Consider the following 20,448-nt stretch of genomic DNA (forward strand, 5'->3'; position numbering starts at 1 on the left):
TTTATGAAGACAGGGATATCTGTGCTGTTAGATTGGATGTGACATCAGACTAGTCTTGCTGCCCTTGTGCAGAGCCTTGCTTCCCATAATATGCAATGGGCCAAACGTTCTGATGCCACTACACAAAGAGGCAAGGTGGGACCTGATGGCACTAATGGAAACCATTAGCTCTCAGTGCTGTTGTGTAGATCAAACAGAGAAGATTCTCAACCCTGGCTATGGGTGGCTTGTATAATCCCTAGATATTAATGGTCTCAAGGACTTTAACGTTAGCTGCTCCCAACAGCTGATGAAAGCATGCTGTGCAATCTCCATGTGGGACTCCTGCCAGCCTGGGTATGTGTTATTCCAAGGCTGTGTTAACTCAGTAGGGCGAGGCTGTAGAAATGGATGCCATTTGAGAAAGAAGGGTCCTTCTCCAGGGGACCTGAGCCCTCAGTGACTGACTCTCTGCTAGCAACTCTCTTGGCTATCCATGACACAAAGGGATTCTCTTCCAGTCTTTGCTGTCCTAACCTAGGGGACTCAGGGAAGTGAATAAAGGGCATCAATACAATAAGGAAGGGTAGGTGCTATTGTGTTAAGGGCAAAAAGTCTTTCAGATGCCTTCCAGAGTGGCTTGACCCAGACAACTGTAACTAGACAAAATGACAACCATTTCGCTAGCATAATTCTGCTTGCTTTCCCTGTGATACCAGTGCTAGCAAACTCCCAGAGCTATAGAAAGAGCTAGTAATGTCTCATCAGCTATGGATCTGACCCCTAAGTGGTCTGGAGAGAAATAGGAAACCTAAAAAGTTTGTGTTCTCTCAAACCTGTTTAGTCTGCTGGAGATTTTCTACAGTCTTCCATTTGTTTTCCAACCTCGTGTCCCATCACACCATCTTTCATTATCTCACTACATTTAACTAGCATCCAAAGGGACAATGTAGCCTGTAGGGTAAATATGGCCCTAGGCATAGCTGACAGTATACAGGAAAAAACCAAGAAGGATCTCTGGTGTCGCCAACTCCTGTGCCAGGAAAGATGGCTTACTCTGTGACTGATGTGTTCAGGACAAGTAGATTTTGAACTAAATGCTTTTGTAGTCAGGGATTTAGGGAAATGTAGGAGTTGTATTATGACTCCACCCATAAATAGATGACTTGGTTGAGAAGTTGTGTCCTTTGAATGATCTCTACCAATGGGAGAACATTGCCAATGATTCAAGACAATGCTTATGAGTTGGTTAATATAATGCCTAATAAGCAGGCTAACTAATGGGGATGCCCCTCCTCTGTACAAGTGAGTACCCCCACTGAAAATAAGCCCAGAGGAAAGTGCCATCAGTGGACGTAGAAGGCAAGCTCGGGAGAGCCTCTTTTACTCTACTGTAGCCAGTGAGCATGCCTGAGGAGGCCCCAGGTGTGACCCCTGTCCCCTGTGAGCAGTGACGAGACCAGGCAATCTATCATGGTGTTCATGCTGTCAGCCCTGGTGCTGCATCACTGCTGTCTGTCACCCTGGTCGATGAGACCTGCTTAAGGGCAATCATGTCAATCTCTCTGTGACCACTCAGTCTGAGGCAGCTGGATGATCTTGACAGGCCTAGCAAAGTCAACACACGGTACTGAAAGCTGGAGTCACATCCTTCTTAGAGAAACACAAAGTGGGCTATGGTTTTTCTGGCCTTTGCATTTTATTGTCACGACATAGGCTATGGCATGTAGAATTTAGCTTCAAAGCTGGTCATCTCGGATGAACCTATTACCCTCTGAGTTTCTTCCATAGTAAAAATAGCGACCTTTCGCCAGGACACCTGTAATGCAAAGAGACATCATTATTGGTGGCATAATTCATACAGCTTAGAGATCTAGCTGTTATTAAGCAGACGTGCACTGTGATCGCTAATCTGATGATAAGTAGAAAACAGCTGAAGCCTCGGATGACAAAGACTGTATCTTCTTGTCCCCAAAGGTGGCTTTTGAAATGAAATGTTACTAAGGATAGGTTCCTAGGAGCAAACAGCTTTCTGTGTGATTTCCCCACTTTTCTAACTTGACAAATGGTTCCCTAAAATACAGCACGACCCCCCCCTCTCCAGATTTCCTTAGTCTAGTTTCTAAGAATGGAAAATTAAGTCTAAATCAGATGAATCCAGCCCAAGGAAAAGCTTCCCACAGTGTGACTATTTTGAAGTCCTTTATTGGAAATCAATATTGTTGACTTCCAGAGAGAATTTTCCAAATCCCAGGGGACTTCAAGCCCATGCTGGGTGATTAAAGAAGAGTGGCCATGCTAACTGAAGACTGTACAGGAAGTAAGGAGGACCACTGACACTAGGCACCCCCACTCATTTCTCATGTGAAAATGCACTTTCATCTTCAGTTTGACTTCATATATAATTTGTGGCTCCTTAGAAAACTGTCCTGTCATCCATGGAGATTATAGGATACTTCACTGTGACAGACAGCATTAGAAGAGGGAGAGATGTTCTAATCCTCTTGTCTTTATATATTATAGATACCTACACAAGTTCTGTGCATGGAGGTGCATGCCTGTAGTCCTAGCACTTGGGTGGACTGAGTAGGAAGATGGCGAGTTCAAGTATAACTTGGCGTCAGTGTGAGATTCTGTTTCCAAAATGAATAAATAAATAAAAATAAAAATAAATAATCAAAGGCTAGGAATGTAACTTGAAGGAATAGTGCTTGCCTAGAATGTGGAAGTCTCAGGTTTGATACTTAGCACTACAGAATAAATACCCAGAAGACATTGACTACAATCATTGTTAAAACTCTATAAGATTATTAAGAACACAAAGTGTTTTCCCAAGAAAATATTTATTGCCTTTTTACCATCTCCTTTTTTTTTTTCTTTGCAATATTAGAAGAGCTAACTTAAAATCCACTTGCACATAGCTATCTGAGTCCAAATGGGACTTAAATCTCTGAAGCACACAGAAGGCAAAGAAAGGAAAGAGCCATAAAACACTAATCCATGAGCCACCAACCTGCCTATGACGATCGCTACCTCTGCACATGATTATGTATTATCATCAGTTCAGTAGAGTGATGCCAACACACACCATTCTTTGTTGATCTGAGATCAGCTATATTCTTCTCATCAAGTATAAGTAGAACGTAAGTTTTGTGTCTCTTAAATTTGTGTTTTCTCTCCCCTGTGTGTGTAGGCCACAGGTTGATATCAGTTGTCTTCCTCAATTGCTATCTGCCTTTTAAAAAATATTTGTCTCTTATATGCCTGGAATGCATAGATTTGGCTCTCTGGTTGGCCAGCAACCCCCAGGGTCCTTCTGCTCAGCCTATCTTTGAGAATGCAGATGCACACAGCTATACACAGCCTTTTTATGTAGGCACTTGGGATCAAACTCAGGTCCTCAGGCTTGTGTGGCAAGCACTTGATTAACCATCCTTCTTCCCTATCCCCTAGACTTTGTTCTTAAATAGGGATTAAAATAATTTATACAATCTTGAGGGTAGTATGGATGTGACCTGCTTTGAATAGTCAGAGGCAAACTTGAAAGTTACTGGGGTCTCAAGTGCTCTCAGAGTTGGAAGAGGGACAGAGGGACATCATTTGGGACCTGGCTCTTTCCTTGCTTTGTTGCCATGGACTGCTTTATTGTGGGTCATTCTTCCTGCCTGACTTGGCTTTCTTGCTCCACACCCCTAGTCCCCAGTTTCTGGGTTCCAGTATTGGTCTAGTGCCTGGAAGTACTGAGCGTGTGTGAACCCCACTCATACCTTTCTTCTGACCCATTCTTTCCGCTATTGGCAAAGAGCTGCTCCCTTTATTGTATTTTGTAGAGACTAGGGTTGGACTATCATCGTCACCAGTGCTAGAACCCTGGTGACCTATAGGCTGGGAGGGGCACATTCTACCTCCGTGCATGGCCTGACTTGGCAAGCCTCAGACACATAGGAAACCCCACAGGTACTGCCTTAAACCTGACTGATTCAAGCAAACTCTCAAAAATCTGGAGGGATGGTCCAAAGGAGGTTAATTTCTTTCTACAGTACCAGAGCAGCATGGATTAAAAAAAAAATGGATAGGGCTGCCAGATATCATAAAGAACACAGTCCTTCTCATGAGCAAACTGCATGACAGGCAGTCATGTGTACACACCACAGTCTGCCATGGCTGCACTCTCTCCAGTACCTGCCCACACATCCGAGGATTCTACATCTTTGCTCTCTACCTCTCTCCATGCTGAATTTCCATTCTTGATGCAAGCAGATGGAAACAGTGTTCCTGGAACATGGGCCTAGGCTCCATTCTGAGCCACACTCACACATCTTCTCTGGTTGGCATTGATAAAAGTCCTTTTTAAGGCCTGCCCTGTTTCTCTGGGTCTGGAAGCAAGACCGTTTATAGATATCCTGGTGAGAGAGGGCTGTTTGATGAATGCAGGAGACTGTGGCTAGGTGTCAGCACTTGGAAAATGAGGCAAAGTCGTGAGTTATTAATATTGTCAATGATCTCTTGATGGGAAAACAGATACTGCACTCACTGTCAGATTTAAATAGACATTGAGTGCATTAAGGACAAAAGGGCAGACTTCAAACAAAGGAGCTGTGTGCTGGGAAGCTGACTTGGTCTCTGGGCTGGCACTAACCTGATCTGAAAAGACACTGTCAGGACTGGAGACAGGCCCTGGATTGTGCATGGTGACAGAAAACAGAGATGCTGACAGAGATACCAGTGCCATATTATGCCAAAGACACCCGAGTACTGTCTGGGACTCTAACACAAGCTGACATCACTCCCTAGCATGTGGCTCTTCTCTTCGGCCCCTGCAGAACCAGAATCTTTCTTTAACATGTCACTCCACAACTTGCCATGCCCATGAAGGTCCTGGCCGCCTTGGTAGAGTCAGGGCCTACAGATACGCTAAGTCAATCTCACCCTGGGCTGTACAGGGGATGACACTTCCCCACTGATAGCTGGGTGACTTAAGGTGAGCAGAGGACCAACGTGTTAGGAGCTGTCACCTTGAGTTAAACAGTCAAGGAGAAATTAAACTCTCATGCACTGTGGTTGCCTGGCAAACCCAAATGAAACCCAGCTGCTGGTACTAGTCTGGGGACAAGGGTACTTAGACTAAAGACTCATAAAATAAGCTGATACTTTTGGACCCGAGTCATATATGGATGCTTAAATTAAGCTAGCTTTGCCTCTCCTGCATCTTCTATCTGAGCTCAAAATGAGAATGAGAATACCCAAAATATTTGATTTTTGTAGTTAAAAAAAAAAAGGCATTAGGAAGAGAAAGAGAAACAGCCTGGTACAACCCCATATACAACAAGTCAGAGGACTTGTCTTTATCAAGGAAGTCATTTGTGAGGTCATAGATTCTGTTCATAAATTAAGGGAGATGGTGATATGGATAATTCCTGTCCCCACTCCAGCCCTCTTCCTCAGCTATAGCAATTGTCAGAGACTGGGAAAGCTGTAGAGGGGGCTATTTGTATCTTCAGAGGGAAGGTATCAGTGCTGGAATTTGGGACGTGGTGGTGGTAACTCTGTAGACTGTGGCCTCTGACACATCTGCAATGGATTCTCTTGTTTGTATCTCCTCACACTCTATGGTTGAAGAAATGGAAGGACACAACATATTTAATGGAATACAGAGTGTTTTTAATTAAAATATGAGGCTTTGGTCATAGTAAGTGGAGCAGGAGGGCCATGCATCAGGCCAATGTGCAGTTGTTAGTGTGGGAGGGGGGTTGTTTGGAGGGCTCTGAAAAATGACAGTGCACTGTTCCCTGGGGAATCCTCTCCTGCCAGATGAAACTCCTAATTTGTCTTAAGAAGCCAGCTTTCCCATCACAAGTTCTTAAAGCTATAATTGTGAGGGAAAAAAAGTGTGTGGGGAAGAATCTGTTTTAAAGAGGTCCTTTATCTTCTCGATGTTCCCACCCTCTGCAATGGATCCTGATGATGTGGGTTAAGCTATGACCTTGGGGCTGCTTAGTGGATGGGAATCAGCCTCTTTCATTGGATGCAAGGCTGTGGTGAAAGGGAGCATTCTGGAGACATAGCGGATGGAGGCAGGGGGTAGGAGAATGATCCTTGCCATCCAGTAAAAGGTGGTTCTAACATACCTGTTTACAAGTCACATACAGATTCCATCCTGGCTTCCTATTCCTATCTGTTGACCATGTGCACTGGTCCCTTGTCCTCCCTGTTTTCTCCATTCATAAATGAAGACAAAGATAATCACTGTGGGTCCTTTTGAATTGTGAAATAGGCGATTTGGTATTTTTGAATGTTTATATTTTATGAATGTGGGGCATTGGGTCCATATGGGTTCCTGATGTGACGAGGTGTGCTCAATGTGACCAAGTGTACTAAGTTAGGTCTTAAAATCCATCTACTCACATCCCTATAATTTAGCATGGAGTCAGGGTACCCTGTATAAGTCCAAACTCTCCACAGAAAGGGTGTCTTCTGACTTTCAGCAACTGAAAGTTCATACTCATAGCTGGGCGTGCTGAACACTAACTGCCCTAGCTTTGAAATCATAGCTCGAATCTCACATTTCCATACTCACATGTTGAGAGCCTAATTAACCATCAGTGTCTGAGTTCGTATTTGATGGAAGAATGCATCTAGAGCCACAGATTTGTAAAACAGAAAAATCAAGTCTTAACGTTACTAGTGGTACTTAGTACTGCCCTAAATATTCTTGACATGAATGTGAGTGTAGTACCACACTGACAAACAGGTGATGACCTGATTATGACCACTTGAAACTTACTAGGCAATGACAAAAATGGGTAGGAACAGAGAAAGGAAGGACACAAACCCCTGTGGCCTTGGCAGAAAAAGACACAGTGTTCTGAGGAGGAAGATAAGCACTGTAACCAAGAAGAAAAAGGTAACAGTAGTGTCCCTTTGGGCCAATGTGGAAGTTTCTAGAACAAGTTAACCATGCAAATCCATATCCTGTCAATGGCAATCTGTTGAATATATTCTAGTATTTACATATGCATAAATAATTTAAACAGAGCCTACCAAATTCAGAATTTTCAGCCCTGTACATTTATACTTAAACCTCTAATATGACTTTCCTACACTTCAAACTTTTTTTTTTTTAATGTAGGCAGCTTAAATGTCTGCCTTAACAAATTAGAGACGGGGTGACGAGGCAAGTGTCTCTGGTTTTCAAAGCAGATGGTAATTTCATTCTGAACACCTCTCCCCCTCAAAACTATAGCAACCCCAGTGTCTCCTGGAGGGAGAAGAGTGAAGTGAATGCTCTCTGGACCTCAGAACTGTGATAGCATGGATCAGAAAGGAACATTCCCCAGAAAGCATGTGCCCAGGCTTTTGTTGTACAGGAGCCATGAGTAGCCAGGAAGGAATAAACACCTGCATCTTACGGTCTGAAGAGAGCCCTGTATCAATATCCTGACACCAGCCATGTGATATGCTGCTGGGTCCACGAGGGCGTTAGCAGAGCCTACAGGCTTACAGGGTCCTACACAAAGTTCAATATAAGTTGCTAAGTAGCAAGGCACACGTGAAACAGATTTTAAAAAGACTAAAGTGAAGGGGTCCTTGAGAGCAGTTTTGCTAAAAGGAAGACTTACATCCTCCCCACACCAGCCATATTTGTCCTCCATTTGCCGCTGAGTCTCAGGCTAAAGGTCAAATGAACTTTGCACTTGACCCAGGGGGCAGTGGAAAAGGAAAAAGTGACACTTCCTTTCCAAACTAGTAAGGCATGACTTGAGGAGGTGTCTGGGTTTATAATCATCATCTGCAGTTGAAAGTGGGTACCACAGTTGCTACCACACTCGCCAGTACTCATAATACTGGCTTCAGCTCTCCTCACCATGATTGAGGAGGATGCACTGCACACTGTCCTTGTCCCAACAGGGGCAAGGTGCACCCTCTACTTCTCCAGTATTATTCAAAGAGGCTCTTGAGTGGCGCAAGGGTATGCCTATCCCGAACCCTGTCACTGTTGCAGGGGTGGACACTGAATGCTGCCATTTTGGCCCCAAGGGTATTTTGGCTTCTGGCTTACATGCGCTAACATGTGTAAACTTGCCTGGTGATTTTCGAGAAAGCACTAATTATGCACAGCAAGTTCCATTCTGACAGTTTAACTCCTTCCTCACTTCTTCAATGCCAAGTCAAACCTCTTAACACTTTCCTCCCTGTGCTCGGTGCTGCCCACTTCCTTCCTATGTAGTAGTCCTCCTCCAGCCTTGGCAAACAACCAGCGTTGCCTGGCAGCATCCACCTTCTTCTGCTACCATTTAGCTGTAAGAGAGTCCCACTTCCTGCAGTGAAATTGTATGCTGCTGAATTACGACGGGAGAGCCTGAACCTCCTGAGAACGTTTGGTCACATTTTACTGTGTTTATTTCTAGCCGATTTCATTTTATTTGTCATTATTTCTATCAAGGTTAATTCCACCCTATGAATTTGTGTGGCTTTCAAGATCTTGGGATGTAAATCTCGGGTCAGTGTTTTTATCTGCAATAAATCATATCAGATTCAAGGTTCTGTTGCTGTCAGTTTCCCCTCGGGCTGATTATTTCTACCAGCAATGCTTATCATAAATTAAAGGGCTGCTTCTATTTGTCTGTGAGCACCTGGAGCCCGATGGTGAACATTCTAGATATAAAATAAGACTCAAGTTATGGGGTCATGACAAGCTGTTGTCTGTAAACACCATGAAAACAAAGTCAGATCCTGTGATATGGCCATTAATTCAAAGGTTAGGAAGCAGAGAAAGAACCTCTCAGCTTAAACTAACAGAGAAGTGTGCGCTTGGCCTCAGTGCTCAAGTCCATCTGAGATGGCCTGAGAAGAGGCTCATACCTCTCTCCCTTGAGAGTGTAGATTATGGAGCCTGCTCAGCCAGATGCTGGGCCTCACCGTGTATCTGAAGGAAGCAAAACCCCAGAGTGAAAGGATCTAACTGTAGGGAGGTGACAGTGACAGGCAGCATCCTTGCTTCCAGAGGCTGGATGGCTCAGCGCAGGGGACTGGGTGGAGAGCCAGCTGATGTGTGATAAAGCAGGTTCTATGGAAAACATGTGCTGGGCTCAGGGCAGTTGAAATGAGGCTTGCTATTTCAGGAAGAAAAGAGTTGGGGGGAAAAAGAGTTAGGAAAGATGACAACAGAAAACACACATACATTCTCCCCACAGCAAGCTGAGTTTTCCCTTCATGGAATCCTCTAAAAGAAAATAGAATGTGTGTACAAGTCTTAAAGATCTTCGTCCTTTGAGAGGACTCCTGGGACCCCTCCTGCTGTATCACTGTAGCGCGTGCTTGTTAGAAGTAAGCAGGCTTTCCATGGAAGAGGCTCAGAGCCAATGCATGCCCATTCCTTCCTGGCTTTGAACACTACCAATCAACTGACCTCTCACTTACATTCATTATATCTCAATCCAACAGCAACATAATAGAAATAAAAGACCAAATCCAGTTTCCCTACTTCCTTGCTCAAGCAAGTCCCCCGTCTCTTCGGAAATAAATTTGTAAATCTTACTGATTCAAGCTTTATTTATTTAGTTGCATTCTCGGGTCTCTGTCTGTCCCAAGTGAAAATGAGAGCAGAGATCATCTTCCTCCTGATGTCCTAAAGAGCTGTTTACTCACACCCTGCTGTAAACATCACTTTTTCCTTTGCTGAACTCCCTACTAAGCTAAGACTCAGAATGCTAAATTGTCCTTTGAAAGTATTTTCTTCACTGTATCACAGAACTCTCCAGCTGGGACAGAATTTAAGTATGCTCATTTAGAGGGAAGTCCTTCACTTACAGAGCAGGAAAATGAGGGTCTGATTGGTCTCCCTAAGGTGACAATAACCAGGCATCAATTTCTTTCGGGTAGGAAAGAAAGTTCTGCTTTTATAGCTTATTTTTCCAATGTATTATTTATTTGTTCAATCTTGTTCACAGGCTCCTGGGGCCTCCTGGGAGCTTCAAAGATCACCAACAACAGGACTTGGGCTCATCCTTTGCTACTCTCTTATGGAGGGTAATGGGGGCTTCAGAGCCAGCAAGGCATGAGTGCTGTTCTTCTAAGGGGGCTATAATGGATCTGAGACAGCTGGATTCCAAAGTGAGTGCTGAGATGGGATACCAATCAGGTCTAACTCTTGAGGTGCCTTTCCAGTAGCTCATGGGCGGATGTCACGCTGGCTGTCAGTTAAAATGGGCAGTGGTCAAGTGGGAAGACATCATGCTTCTGTTTCAAGAGAACTCAGAAATAAATCTTTCAGACAGAAAAAGGGGAGGGGGAGGGAGGGAGGGAGGGAGGGAGGGAGGGAGGGAGAGAGAGAGAGAGAGAGAGAGAGAGAGCGAGAGAGCGAGAGCGTGAGCCCTTCCACCATTATCTCTACATTTATCTTTTCCATGTCATCTTTTGAAGTCAGAATCATGGCCACTAGAGGGCAGCATGCAGTTAGGAAATGGCTACAGTTTAAATAAATAAGGGCAACTATTCAGGGAAGGCCATTAAAGCCGCACTGTGCTTGTGGTCACCAATTACATGTTCTGTAATGATCAATATGTCATGTTTACCCAATCTGGGCTGAAGACTATCTGGGACTGAGGCTACCAAAGCCCCCCTCCCCCCCCCCTGACATTTTTAGGTTCCTTCTGCCTCAATTTCAGGGACTGATTTTCCTTATCAGCTATAATTAATCTTAGCTCAAGGGTTGGATTTTGTTGTTGTTGTTTTATATCACCTGCATAAATGCAAAGGAACATGCAAACTAATAGAGACAGATTCCTTCTTAGAGAAAGAAAACAAAAGCAAAAAGCACTTGCCCCATGGGTATCCCCAAAGAAAAATGACATCCATTGTCATGGAGTTCGCCATTATCAGAGATCATCCTTTTAAAGTTATTTTTATTTTCTGACTAAAGTGAACTTTGGGTCAATACACAGAGATTGTGGCTGCTTCATTTTAAGGGCAGGCCTTCCTTGCTTAAACCCGACCACTGTCTGCCCTTCTCATAATGTCTGATCCTGAGTCATCTCTCATACCTAGAACAATGAATGACTGTCCTCCCGTCCCATAAGAACCATTGATATTTACAGCTTCCATAGATGGCCATTTAAACTAGAATCATATGAAGGAAAACAGGTGAGGGGATTCCACCCAGAAGAGAAGACAAACAAATCCCAGTTCCTGGGTCCCAGTTCCCACTGTGGGGGGTGGGGCTGGGGCTCTAGCAAGAATGACAGGACTCCTGCCCTCCTTCCCGGCATTCCCTCAGTGTAACAGTCACGTAACTAACCAGGTACGAACGAAAGGTTGGGACAAGCTAATGGATTCGATTATTAACTCATGATGAAGCAGAAAGTTAAAATAGCCTCCCTATAAATATGGTAGAGCAACAGCAGTTGAGTGTTTTCAGTGAGGACGGCACAATTAGAAATTGTGTCTGGGGCAGGAGACTACAGTGAACAAATGAAGGTCATAGCATCTTTTCTCTACACGAACTCCAAAAGGGTAGAGACATCAGGTTCCCACACGCCATGGAGCCCAGGCTACGTGGTAGGTGCTCAATGCATAATTTGTATGGGGTGGTAGAAGTCAAAGGTCAGCCTCACATGTCATTTTTCATTTTTTTTTTCCTTCTGGGACAGGCTCTGTTGGTCTACAGATTACCCCTTAGGCTACACTTGAGTGCCCAGCAATGCCCAGGTTGGGGCTACAAGCACACACCAGCATGCCTGGCTTTCTCATGCTGCTCCTAAGAGATGAAACAGGTCCTTGTATTTGCTTCCCACTAAGATGTCTCCCCATTCCGAAGCTGCTATTTGTGGACTGGCTGAAATGGCCTGAGGATACTTCTGAGCCAAGCATTTCCCATACATTTGGACATGTCAAAGAGCTGGGTGTGCTGGCCATCAGACGTTGGTTCTCTGACTTGCCCTACATGGGAAGCACCCCCCAAAACTTCCCATTTAGTGGGTCTGAGTTTGGGTCAAGAAAGTTGCTTATTTTGGCAAATTTTCAGGGAATGCTGGGGAATCACTTTTAAGAAAGACTATTCTAGAACAACCTGAAAGCCCTACCCTTTTCTTTGGTAAAGTAAATGACCTTACTTTTATTGGTATTTAAATTCAGAGACACAAAGTGTCTGGTTAATTGAAGGTCTTACTGCATTGTACTCTGGTAAATGGAAGTTTTATCTGCTTTCCAAGAATAGCCAGGAAACAAATGACACCTAAAATAAATAAGGACAACAAAATCTGGGTAGAACTCTTGCCTTGTGCATCCCAAGCCCTGAGTTCAATCCCCAGCAAGAAAAGAAAAACAAGCTCCTCAATACTTTGACATTTATGCTTTTTCCTTTAGTGGTGGGTTGATTGCATTAACAGGGCAAAAGGCAGGCAAGAATGGGGTAAGACTGGAGGTGAGCCTGGAAGACATGGTTTCTGGCAGGGGAAACTTGAAAAACAAATTTCCAGATAGTCTTTGCTCCTCCTCAAAACTGACAGGCCCCTCGAGGAACACACCTGAACAGTGAGGTCCCCCTGCAGAGTGTGAACAGGGATGCAGGCTTTGCCCTCAAAAAGACATTCACTTTCGAGTTTCAGATCCGTTCTTGTAGATCAAAAGGTGGAAGGCAGGACTGGGTTCCTTGGGCTGAAATTTCTCAAAAGAGTTGTGGTAAATAAATACAAGCTGCTAAGAAAGAAAGAGAGATAGAGAGAATGGAACTCTCAAATAAATTAAGCAGATGTGGCAATAACTGAGTTTGTTGTGATTCAAACCCTTAAAGGAGTAGGAAAAGGGCTTGCTCCTTGGGCACCTTGACCCAGCCTCCATCTGCTATCCATTAGAATCCAAAAGAACCATTTTTACACTGATGGTACCATAATCTTGCCTAATTCCAGACAATCAAAATTGCCTTCTCCCCAAGAAAAACAAAGAGAATCTGTTGATATTTGATCTAACTGGAAGAAGTGTACATTTAAAAAAAATTAATTTAATTGTATGTCCAAAAGTCTCTAGTTGCAGAAACAGAATACAATACTTGGGCACTAACAAATTCTACTCCCAAATGTCTCCACCTGCCCACTACCCATGTGTGATGTATGTGCACATATATGTGTGTGTGTGTGTGTGTGTGTGTGTGTGTGTGTGCGTGCACAAGAGAAAGAAACTCATAAGATCACTGTAAATTTTCTGTACGTTATTTCTTGCCCAAGCTGGAGACCTAGTAAATACAAAGCACATCAGAAAGGACTTCATTAGAGCTAGCCTAATTAAAACTTAATGACATTACCAGTCTTCTCAGCAATAGTAAGAAGGGGTTTTTTAGTAGATGTGGAACTCAAGATTTCTCCATTTTGATAAACTGTTGTTGTTTTTTCTGGGCATATGCCCATCATTTTGTGATTCTCAATTTTTTTAAGAAGGGTTTTGTTTTTGTTTTTGTTTTATTGTTGTTGTTGTTGTTTGTTTGGGTTTTTGTTGTTTTGTTTTGTTTGTTTGGCCTGTCGATGGAGCAATCCCAGGCAGAGGGACATTAGTGACACTGGGTGGTACCAGGTGATATCTATCTCTGAAATGTACTACTTTGAGATGGCACAGGATATTACTCCTTTTAGTTGATTGGCTTGGTTTTGTCAGGATTCACCCTGTGGTAAGTTAACATGCCTCCATACTGGACGAAAAGATTGCCCATTGTCCAGTGTAGCCTAATAGAATACATCTGGCTCTGACAGTTTGATACCCGGCTCGGAGCCACATTCAGCAACACAAATTAACAGCATAGACCTTGCCCACGCTGCGAGCAGGAAGTAATAACCAGCTACCTGCTACTTGGCCAAAATCTCATTATCAGCCATTAAGGTAATTGAGGGCCAGTGGTTAGTTGAGGAGAAGAAAGATTTTGGAATGGTGGAAGTGGGGCAGCCAGGAGAAACTAGCCAGCCACCACAATGTTCTGTGGTGCTGGAGTTGGGGAAGGAGTGTTCCTGGACGATGTCTCTTCTTGCCCTTGAAGCCCACATGACCCCAGGAAGATGATGTAACTTTTGGTAGGCCTCCAACAATGCTATGCAATTAAAAAACTAGTCACAGAGGTAAGATAAGGGCAAAATAAGACAGAATGCTTCCTAAGTGAAAAGCATCAAAACTGATGGGAATCCAGGGGAAGCTGCCCACCCTCTCTAAAAGGCAGTGGTTGTCTAGAGTTACTGCATGCGGGAGTTCGCAGAGCCTAGTCCCTCCCATAACCTGGTACTTCAAGCCTCAGTGATAGATTAAGTGGGATGAAAAGAGGCATCCAACAGAGTCTATCAATCAATCTGCGTACTGGGACAATGAAAATGGCTCTAGTTATGGCAGTAATGGTGATTGCTAGAGAACCTCATTCAGGGCAAGGAGAGAAGATAACCGCAACTACATTAGTGACCTCCAGATTCTCACTCCTGCCCATCTTGCTATGGTTTAGATCATTAATGTCCCCCATGAGCCTATGTCTTATAGACTCATTCCCAGATGTTGGGACATAGTGGGGCCTAGTAGAAGGAAGCTAAGTATGATGATTGCTGTCAACTGATGGGGGCTAAGATGCACCTCATAGGTAAGGAAAATGAGTAAATGGGGATTTTTCCAGGGAAGGTATGAGAGAGACACCTGCCTTGACTAATTCCAAATGCTAGGGGACAAAATCTGAAAGCATGGGCATTCTCTCCCTCGCCTTCCCAGTAAGCCTCTCTACTGTATCTTTCTTGCCATTATAGACTGAAACCAAGAGCCACCAATGAAACCTTTTCTCCATTTGGTTATTTTGCCCATCTATTTTGTCACGACGATGAAAAACTGACTGATGCACTAAGGTGGTTGTAGGCACGGCCTTGGAGAGGGGGACAAAGGGACCCTGTCCTCATTTCTTTATTTCTTTTGTATCTACTGCATAAGATGTATGATTTTCTATGCTACAAGCTCTTTCCATGGTGTACCATCTCACCACAGGTCCACAAGCAACAAGGTCAGCTGGTTACAAATAGAATTCCCCAAAGCCACTTCCCTTATTGCAGATTGTCTCTGGCATCTAGTTATGGTGACTGTCTTAGGGTGTCTATTGCTGTGAAGAGACACCATGACCATGGCAACTCTTATAAAGGAAAACATTTAACTGGAACTGGCTTGCAGTTCAAAGGTTTAGTCCATTGTTATCATGGCATGCGGCATGCATGCAGACATAGTGCTGGAGAAGGAGTCCAGAGTTCTACATCTGGATTGACAGGCAGCAGGAAGATAGAATTACTGAAAGAAGTTCTAAAACCTCAAAGCCTGACCTGCCCCCAGTGACACACTTCCTCCAACAAGGCCACACCTACTCCAACAAGGCCACACCTACCCCAACAAGGCCACACCTACCCCAACAAGGCCACACCTACCCCAACAAGGCTACCTCCTGCTAGTGTCACTCTCTATGAGCTTATGGGGTCATTTTCATTTTACCACCACAGTGACAGAAAGTGACTGACACATGTGTCTACTCAGACTACTGACAGACCAGTGACACCCCAATTCACCAACTGTGGGAGTAATCTTGTATAAGTTTTAAATAACAAAAATGCCTGTCATGTGTCATCCATCTACACCACTGGAGGCTAGAGAATAAGCCTTGCTAGACAAACCAGAACTACTGTGTCATATACCCTAGTTCTCAGTGTATAGACACTTTAACTAAATGTTTAGACCTTTTAATTAACTGCTTTTGGAGGAAATACATAGTGTGGTAAATGAGTGAGCACTCCCTGGGAGATGAAGATGCCCTGTGAGCATCAAGCACCTCTTTCTGCCCACCTGAGCCAGTCTTCCCATCTCAGACACAACAGCCTCATTCCTTCTCTTCGCCTAGAGGGTTAAGCCATCTGGGGCCTAGGAAATGGCTGCGGTTGGTACAAGTGAGGCCTTCCCTATAACTAGATCCTTCAGGAAAAAACAAATTAATCAACAGTGAGCTGAAGTGGGTTTAATGATTGCATTCTGCATACAATCAGCTTTTCCCTTTTCAAGGGCCATCAATATGTCAAGGGAAGACATATCTGAAGGATATAGCTCTTAACATCAAGGTTATCTATTCTCCACAAGGCTCCTACTCCTTGCCCGGCTGAGACTCCACGCTGCCTGTGTCTAACATTTTCATCAACTCTGCAATCAATCAAGGTAATAATGTTGTGCAAAAAATCAATTAACAACGCAATTAAACTTTCCTTATTATCTCAAAGGGCTGAAATAATACCTAAAGGGAAGATAGACTCAGTGAATGCAGACATCCATAATCCAATGTGAAAGTGAGTTATGGGCTTGGACAGATGCAGGCATGTGCTGGTGCTGTTATTTTCCAGGGGTCATATCTCACCACAGCAGTGTATCAGTCAGCCCCAATCCCAGACCCTAAAACTCCAAATTACTTTTAAGAAATATATGATGTGCAATATCCATTTCATATTCTCTTTTAAAGATAATCCCCTCCCCCCACCAAAAAAAAAAAAAAAAGAATTGAATGGTGGTATTACTCAAAGACAAAATGATCTTTCAACAAGAACATAAAATATAAAAGCTATAATAACATTTACATCTGTATAGCATGCATCCCTGTAAATGCAGGTCATCTATTATACATAATCCCAAGTGCCTAAAAGGCCCAGGATACAACACAACATTTAAAACCTAAATGCATAAATGTGCAAACTCCCCCAGGATGGCTGAGGCTTCCCTCTCTGAGGAAGCCTCATCTCTCAGGTCTGCCCATGTACACACACACTCACACACAGAGAGACACATACACACATCAAGAACAATGGGGGTATTTCTCATTTGAAACAAGAATGACTATATTATTTAGCAATTACACTCCACGTGCCCTGAAACACTGTCTAGGAAGTGAGCATTTAAAGTACACAGAGAGAGGACGATTAACCTTCTGCCACTGTGCAATACCTGAAACATCATACTGAAATGAGATACGTAAGGGAATTCCTTCTACACACTGGGGCACCCATAGGGGAAGGCCGTGCAATGGAAGAAATGCAGTGAGCAGGAGAGGAAAGGGAAGTTGGGCAGAGAATCAGAAGTGAAAGAAAGGCTAAGGTAAGGCGAACATTTGTTTTCATGTCCTCCCTGCTCCTAGGAACAAACAGCAACCACCCGTTAGAAGAATAACAATACCAGACACTCAAGTGTCCCAGATCATCCCTCTCTCAACTCCTCTTTTTCCATCATGGGCCAGAGGCTGGTCCAGAGATAGACCACAGACTGACCGAACCTAAAGATCCACAACATTTTGAAATCTGAAAAGATTCCCAGGCATCCAGAGATGCCAAATGAGCTGATCAGGGGACCTGACTGTAGGGTGGGCTGCCACTGAGGCCACCTGGAGTTCTGTATTCCTCACTAGTAAGTTCTTCAACTTCTTTACTCCTCCTCCTACTACTACTACTACTCCTACTACCACTCCTGCTCCTGCTCCTGCTCCTGCTCCTGCTCCTCCTCCTCCTCCTCCTCCTCCTCCTCCTTCTCCTAAGTTACTTGTAACAAGGATCCATCTTCACAAGCCAACTTTCCTCCATTTTCAGCACAGCATGGGGCAAGACTGAACCCCAAGTGCAGACTTAATTGAACAATGAAACCTAAGACAAATGTACACAAGCGACTGTTCTGCCATTTCCTCAGAATCTAGAGGCAGCTCAGGAGGGACTTACCAGACAGATTTTTCCACTGAGAAGCTAGACCGGTTTAGTGAACCTTGCTATCTATCTCTGAACCTTGAGGAACATATTAATATATTTTCATGTCCAATGACTGTATTGTGTGTGTATGAACTGGAACCATTCCTGCTGTGGGTTTGATTCCACCGACGATGGGGTGGGTTGGATTTTAAATGATGTGTGAGGACGTCTGTGCTTTCTTGGCTCTGGTTTATGTGTTATTCATGACTTGCATTACAGACATGGCTGATACACAGATGTAAATGGTATTAAATCTTTTGTATTTTGGAGGCTTTGTGAAAGGTTTCTTTGTTTTCAAATAATTCTCTTAACCACCAAAAATAACAGTAATACATGACAATGTCTTGGGAATGCTTTTTTTTTGTTTTGTTTTGTTTTGTTTTCCTTACTGAGTTTTCTGATGAAAAGATTTCCCCTCGTACTGCTAGCTTTTCATCAAAATAAAAGTATGGTGCAAGTGGGTAGCTGAAAGAGTTGTGTGTTTACGGTAACAATGTAGAGGAACTTCTTGAGTGTATGTACACAAGTGGTTCTGAGCATGTGCTCTGTACATCCTCTTGTAGACTGTCATATGTGCCATGTGTGTGAACATCTTGACCTTACTTTGCTAAATCAGAACCGAAAGTCACCCAGTTCTTGATTACCTGTCAAAGTTGCAGCTGCTTTACTGCATTTGGTATCTGACATCAATTTTAATGTTTTTGCTTTGCTCCATCCTCTTCGCATTTCTCAGGATTTCAACAGAAATGTGGCAGAGGATAAGCCTTGTCACACAGACAGCACTTCATCAGCCTGTGGCACTCACTGGCTTACCTTTCTCTTTTATTGATTTTAAATTTAAACAGTGCTCTGATGCTGAATTGTGCACCTACTCATACACAGCTGGCTAGACACAGATACAGATGGCTAGACCAGAGGAGGCCAGAAAGCACCAGGAGACACACTCAACCCCAACTGTGACAATGGCCTGACTTGAAAGTACTGTGAAAGTAGAAGCCCCGCCTCCCCCAGACAAGGATGGCACCTGAGGGATCTTTAAGGGTTTCTCTGGGAGCACAAGCAGATCCTGTCAATCAGAGAAGGGAGGTGGAGCCAAACAACAGAGGTTCAGAGAGTGAAGACACATAAAACTTATCCATCTCTTTAGGTCTGGGTTTCTTGGGCCAGGAGAACATTCCAGAAGGCTATTCTTTCCACTGTGCATCAGTCTCGCAGGTGTTCTATACTGGACTGCCTCATGTAATTGCCTTGGTTTTGCTAGCCCTTTTTTCTCTGTGCCCCTCCATTTTCTTTGTGGTTAGTCCTAAACCCCTTCTTCTAGAATTTATAGCATCCTTAGTCCTCACATGGCTTCTTGCCTTCCTTGGAGTTTTGACTTCAGAATCAAAACAGCTCTGCTCCTTTTTCCTTCCTGACCTGCTTCAACTTTCTTAGGGACCAACTAGTTCCCTGGTATATGCCAGCATGCTGTTTGTATATATATATATATATATCATAAGATAGACCAACTGAATAATTCCCTAATGAAATTTTAAGCCAAATGAGTAAGAATGGGAAAACACCAAGTGACTGGAAAGGTCAGTGATTAGAAAAGGAGAACCAGACTCCAGATTAGGAGCAGTGAGAAGCCAGAAAGGAGATGGCTTGTCAAATAAAATCAGCTGCGATTAAAAAGTGGTGAGAGTACATCCATGTACAAAATGTTCTGCAAACATGGGAACAGTTAGTGGGATGTATCTTGGCATGGTGAGGGGCTGGGCAGAAGACATGCCAAAAGGCATTTCCTTGGGATATATTTTCTTTCTGTTTGGGTTCAGTCACAAATATAATATGTATTTCTTATAACAAGTTAGGTAATATGGAAAGAGCATTAATACTTGATAATTACCCCTTTTGAGATCCCTGTGATCACGTGATGTAGAGTGGTCCAGGATATATTGTATGTGTTTGAGTATCTGCTGGCCTGACTATCTACCTACCTATACTACCTGGTAAAAGTTCAAGAAGCAAAGAAGTATTATTCACTCAGATACTTTGGTGTATGAAATAAACATAAGATAAACATGTCACACATTCATCTGCATGTTTTAAAAAAATTAGAACTAACTGTAGACCATAAGAATATGTAGTGGGTAGGTAGAAACAATGTGGAAGAGATCAAGGTAGAACCAACATTCTAAACTGTCTCCTTTTGTCCATACATTTTACATATTCAAAAGTCAATGCAAATATTGGAAAAAGCAACCCCCCAATCTGAATATAAGTAACTAACTGCACAGTAAGTTAATGGCATAAATACACAAAGAAGCTAATTTTGGACATGTGTCCTTTAGCTATACCCCAAATAACAGCATACTCTCACTGCTAAAAATAAAATAAAATAAAATAAAAATAAAATAAAATAAAAAATATAGAGAAATCTCAAAGCCTGTGGTGGATTGCTTCTTGGGGCCACAGGTATGATCATGCTCATGGTATTTGTAGGAATATCATAGCATAGCGGAGCTAAGTTTACCACAGTTCTTGGAAGTCAGTTTATGGTGAGACAAAAGAAAGAAAGAAAGAATGGGGGAGATGTGGGAGGCAGAATGATGCCCTCCAAGACTTCTACAGCACAGTGCCTGGAACCTGGAAATACATCACCTGACACGGGAAAGTAGTCAATGGAAGTAGATGTAGGGTACATATTTTCAGATGGAACCAGTAT

General features: G+C 43.4%; 1 protein-coding gene across 2 annotated transcripts in view; it reads right to left on the minus strand.

The window, feature by feature from the left end:
• Nucleotides 1-1,659: 1,659 nt before the first annotated feature.
• Nucleotides 1,660-20,448, minus strand: part of Lrmda (leucine rich melanocyte differentiation associated) — a 1,020,626-nt gene continuing 1,001,837 nt past the window's right edge. For both annotated transcript variants that reach the window (XM_036199534.1, XM_036199535.1), the window contains one exon: nucleotides 1,660-1,798. In XM_036199534.1, the coding sequence (XP_036055427.1) occupies nucleotides 1,719-1,798 (80 nt within the window). In that variant the 3' untranslated portion in view covers nucleotides 1,660-1,718. The remainder of the gene's footprint in view (nucleotides 1,799-20,448) is intronic.

This window comes from Onychomys torridus, chromosome 9 (assembly GCF_903995425.1).
Source record: "Onychomys torridus chromosome 9, mOncTor1.1, whole genome shotgun sequence".
Taxonomy (NCBI): Eukaryota; Metazoa; Chordata; class Mammalia; order Rodentia; family Cricetidae; genus Onychomys; species Onychomys torridus.